Raw genomic sequence first — 3,601 nt, forward strand, 5'->3', positions numbered from 1 at the left:
AGAATTTTAGGTTAGCACTTATCTTCATTAAAAACATTTAAAAGAGAATATATTTTTAGTATTATGAGATGCAAGGGGGTAAATAATCTTAGGTCTCAATTTGTACTTAAAGTTTGTGAACTACTCTCTTTTCTTTCTTTTCTAGTTTTATTATAATTTACAAAATTAACTTTCTCCTATAATTATTTTTTGGCTCAACTTGATTGAATTTGTTAAGTCTTTTACTTGATTATTATTTTAAATAGATATTTGTAGGTATGATATATTTCACTCACACTTTTTACTTATTAGTTATTATAGTTCGTGCACTTGTGGAGAGCACACGAACTCAGTTTCTTAGCCAAAACAATTTATTTTTTAATCAATTATATGGTTACCCAACTAGTTTATAAATTTTAGATGTCAAACGGATCTGAATCTATGGAATAAACTAAGATGGGTGAAATAAAACTTTGAAAGAAGATATTAATATCGCGGTTATAAAATTTTTCCAAATAACATACAATATTATTTGTATTCATTTAAGTTAATTAGTGTACATTCTTTCATATTATAACATTACTGACAATAAATTTATGTTAATATTTTTAAAAATCTCTATTTCAATTTAAGTAAATATATAATATAATTTGCAAGAAATAAATTTATAAAAAATCAAATTTACAAAATATCTCCCTTTTAATTCAGATGTTATTCTTCCATTCATATTTACAAGTTACTTCATGCATGATTTATTGAAATAAATAAAATTTTAAAACTTATTAACTGTATTTAAAAATTTAAAAAGCTTTCAAACCTTATTTTTATTAAATATACGTTAACTTATTTTCTTTCATCAAGATTTACAAGAATAAAAAAATTGCAATAAAAATTTAATAATATAATTTATTAATAAAAAAAATTATTTTCTCTCCCTCCTATAAATAAGTTTTGGAGGAGTAGATTCAACATTTATTCTGTTATTCTGAGCTAACTCGGATTGCCATTAATTAATCTGGGATCGCATAGGTTGCAAGTGTGCCAAGCCCAAGCGTTTATGAATGGGGGACGTTTTTCCGCGTAAATTATTCGAGAACTTGGGGGACACATGATTTTAAATTTGTCCAGACAGTACTGGTCATAAAAATTTACGTCACTCCCTTAAAACACATTTTTAATTGTCACATACATACGTAATTAATAATTAATAATATTATAACAGATGTGGGAGAATGTCAATAGGTTCCGTACCATAGGCGATCGACCAAATTCTTTAATTACGTGAGCCGATTCCACCGCCGGCCATCGATTTGACAGCAACTTTCCTACATAAATCCGGCGTCTGAATACAAGCATTAAAAATATCTAATAATTAACAAAAAAAAAATATAACAAATTATATATACATCATTCAGTTACAATTCAAAAATAATGTAAATTTACTTTTCTTGGGTCGATGTGTAGGATTTATACCAGTTATAGTTAATAAAATTAGCTTAAAAATGTTGTATTCTTGAAAAGAATTGATTAACTAGCTAGTTTTCTTGCGGGCAAGGGGGAAAAGGGGTATCTACAGCTGTTTTTTGCTCACACTCTTTTTGCGTCTGTCTTCCCTGCATGGGAGCCACCGTGCTTTCTTTAATGACCCAATTTACAGACCAACGCCGCAGAAAAGAAGCTTATGGGTTAAGAAACTCCGTCCCACTAAAAACCCTAAAAATATAGTAAAACAAAAAGTCAGATGAATGAGAGAATAAGAGCAAAGCAAAAACAAGAGCCTCTTCTTGCTTTCTTCCCTCTTCCTTCCTGACCTCCTTCTCTCTCTTTAATGATCCTTTTTCGCCCCTTCCTTTCTCGTCTCCTGTATTCCCTCAGCGTGATTCTCCACCATCTCCAAAGACCCGTCCAACTTTATAAAAGAAAATAACATTAAAAGATAACGGACACCATGGTTTTCTCTTCTTCCAGTCTATTTAGATCCTCCCAATTGGCAGCAGGTAAGGTTTTCCTCCAATTTCAGCCACAGCTTAAACAAAAGCAAGTTACAAAAGATTTTTATTCCTATTCCCTGTAACATCTTCTTGAATATACCAGATTTCTATGTTTCCATTTATATATATATAGTTCATACTTAGCTTCCTACCTCAACTATATATTTTGCCGGGATTATTGATCTGTGCTTTGCAGCAACAAGATTATCATCAAACAATGAGACAAGCGAGCTTCCACCCCTGCCTCCACAAGCCCCTCATATGGGCTCAATCAGGCCTGGATCGATGGCTGATAGAGCCCGGCTAGCCAAGATACCGCCACCGGAGGCAGCTCTGAAGTGTCCTCGCTGCGAAATCTACCAACACAAAATTCTGCTACTTCAACAACTACAGCCTGTCTCAGCCTAGGCACTTCTGCAAGACCTGTCGGCGTTACTGGACAAGAGGCGGCGCTCTCAGGAACGTTCCGGTGGGCGGAGGATGCCGCAGAAACAAGAAGACCAAGGGAAGCCGCTCCAAGTCTCCTGCAGTCTCCGACAAACAGCCACTGTGTCCGATCCCTCGGGCGGGGCCGCAGCCTCCGAGCTGATCGGTCAATTGCCGCCCCACGCATCTAATTTACCTTTCATGGCTTCGTTACAGAATCTGAGCCGCTGTGGCGTGGGAAGCATGGGCCTCAACTTGCAAGGGCAGAGCGATCACCACTTTTTCCCATAGGACTTAATGGAAGTATATTTCAAGCGTAGGAGTGGACCAGTGGCGGCTACAGCAGTTTCCTTTTTTGAATGGTTTTGATCAGTCAAGTTCAGCTGAAAACCATTCCAAAGCCAGTTGGGGGGTTCTAGGGTTACACAGCTGCCTCCAGTTAAATGGGAAGACAGTGGAGCCTTAAACTTGTCTAGGTCACAAGCTCCGAGCACGTCGGAAAATAAAACCAATACTATGCATGGACTCCTACCACAGATAATATATCTGGTCTTGAGCCTCTTCCACGACCCATGTTTCTTGTAACTTCCACATCAATTATTATTGCACCACCATGTTAATGCATTGAGAAATTCAAGTTCCCAGATGATGTACATGTCCACCAAACTTCCTAGGTCTGTTTCCCAGATATGGTCAGAATTCGACACACACCACACACACACACACACACACGTCTTGTTGCCTTTGTTTATGTTCCGGATCGTGTCTCGGGTACTATACGGGCTTGATTTGTTAAACTGTGTGTGCTGTACGATGTAATGTTTTCTGTTTGCTATCTGGCGTTATGACCTCGCCTGAATACAGAATCTTCCGATCGAGGTTACCTTGGTATCCATTTCTAGCTAGACATGCCCCACACGTGCTGCTTCGCCTGCATTTGTCGCCCACAGGTGACACGTCCTTCGGTACAGAAACGAAAACTGATACTGATAATAAAGAATGTGCCCCTCCTCGTTAGCTTTATGCCAGGCAGTGTATCTCGGGTAGTTGTTGGGACTTTAAGATTTAGTAAGTTATGATATTTATTATTTATTTATCCAGTTAATCTTTACATCTTCTATATACAAGTTCATACTCCTATGCAAAGCCCTATGCTTGGTTTGAATATGATCTGTATAATAAACATCTAACACTAGTTGGATATT

The 3,601-nt window shown here is 36.9% G+C and overlaps 1 protein-coding gene across 1 annotated transcript; it reads left to right on the plus strand.

Moving 5' to 3' along the window:
- The first annotated feature begins 1,675 nt into the window (after positions 1 to 1,675).
- LOC129316822 (dof zinc finger protein DOF3.6-like) lies at positions 1,676 to 2,687 on the plus strand. The gene is given in 4 exon segments (XM_054961189.1): positions 1,676 to 1,976; positions 2,167 to 2,324; positions 2,326 to 2,518; positions 2,521 to 2,687. Coding segments are annotated over 4 exon segments (567 nt in total). The 5' UTR covers positions 1,676 to 1,927.
- The last annotated feature ends 914 nt before the right edge of the window (positions 2,688 to 3,601 follow it).

Source organism: Prosopis cineraria, unplaced genomic scaffold (assembly GCF_029017545.1).
Source record: "Prosopis cineraria cultivar Desert tree isolate PC_DT_omini unplaced genomic scaffold, ASM2901754v1 PC7, whole genome shotgun sequence".
Classification (NCBI taxonomy): Eukaryota; Viridiplantae; Streptophyta; class Magnoliopsida; order Fabales; family Fabaceae; genus Prosopis; species Prosopis cineraria.